The sequence below is a fragment of the Echinops telfairi genome, unplaced genomic scaffold (genome assembly GCF_000313985.2).
Source record: "Echinops telfairi isolate 266 unplaced genomic scaffold, ASM31398v2 ScPeMD7_7469;HRSCAF=8507_1, whole genome shotgun sequence".
Classification (NCBI taxonomy): domain Eukaryota; kingdom Metazoa; phylum Chordata; class Mammalia; order Afrosoricida; family Tenrecidae; genus Echinops; species Echinops telfairi.
The window spans coordinates 33,991,835-33,992,903 of record NW_022111373.1 but is presented as its reverse complement, the minus strand read 5'-3'; the positions used below and the strand labels follow the sequence as shown (position 1 = coordinate 33,992,903).

Below are 1,069 nucleotides of genomic sequence, written 5' to 3'. Positions count from 1 at the left end.
GATGTCCTTCTCCAAGGGCTGCTTTCTCCTGACAACATGGTCAAAGTACATGTAATGAAGTGTCACCATCCTTACTTCTAAGGAACATTCTCTACTTTTTCCACGGCAGATTTCTTCTTTTGGGAGCTCACGTGAATTGCCTCATCAGATCCATTGCATTATTGCTCTATTGGTTTTCCTTTTCTTTATTCATCAGTAAAGATACCGGCCCTTTGTCTAAAATATGTTAAAATGTAATTTTCCCAATTTCTGGCTTGGATTTCAGCTTGGCTTACTATGCTTTTCCTATCTTGTTTACTATGCAGATATTAAAATCTCATTTGGCCAAGTTTTTTCATCTTTCCCCAAATGACTTTTGATTCTGCTGTCACTCAGAAAATTTTATTCATTCCCTGAAAAAATATTTCATTCTAGTATTTAATCTTCAAAAAAGAAAGAATAATACAGTATATGACAGCTGGAATTTGGGAGTAAACTGTGAGGTACAGTTCTTACTGTTTTCCCTCAACTGGCTACCCAGTTATCCTCTTCTTAATAATTCTTTCTCCACATATGTGAAGCTGTGAGATGCCTTTCTATCTATATAAAACACACACATACACTTGGGCCTTTTTCTCTTAATAAACAATAGGCTTAAGAAGAGCTGCTCATACCTGTAGAACCCTGCGACAGAGGAATATTTTATAACCATACCCAGTATCTGATTTGGTATTAGTTATCCAGTAATTTTCTATTCCTTCTCGAGTAATACTGGATATACCTATTAAGAGATCCAACATGTTTAAACTCAGTCACAATCCAATTTGGGTTAAAGAACGTAAGCTGGCTCAAAACGAGACTGCCTATCCCTTTAAATTAAAGTTCGTTTCTGTAAAATCCAGAACAGTGCGTCAGGATTCTCTTTTGAAAGCCTTCAGAATCCAGGTAGCTCTGTGGGAAGAAAAGGACACAGGAGGAACCCATGGAAGGCGTGGTCAGACCTCAGCGGAGAAAAGCTTTATTGCAAGAGCTCCTAAAGCTAATGAAAACAGGTAGTGGAGGGCTCTTTACAGATGTGGTCCTGATTTTT

At 37.8% G+C, this 1,069-nt stretch overlaps 1 protein-coding gene across 1 annotated transcript in view; it reads left to right on the top strand.

The window, feature by feature from the left end:
- The first annotated feature begins 777 nt into the window (after positions 1 to 777).
- Positions 778 to 1,069, top strand: part of SLC25A46 (solute carrier family 25 member 46) — a 24,470-nt gene continuing 24,178 nt past the window's right edge. Inside the window, exon 1 of the mRNA XM_004706638.2 lies at positions 778 to 1,031. Within this exon, the coding sequence (XP_004706695.1) occupies positions 778 to 1,031 (254 nt within the window). The remainder of the gene's footprint in view (positions 1,032 to 1,069) is intronic.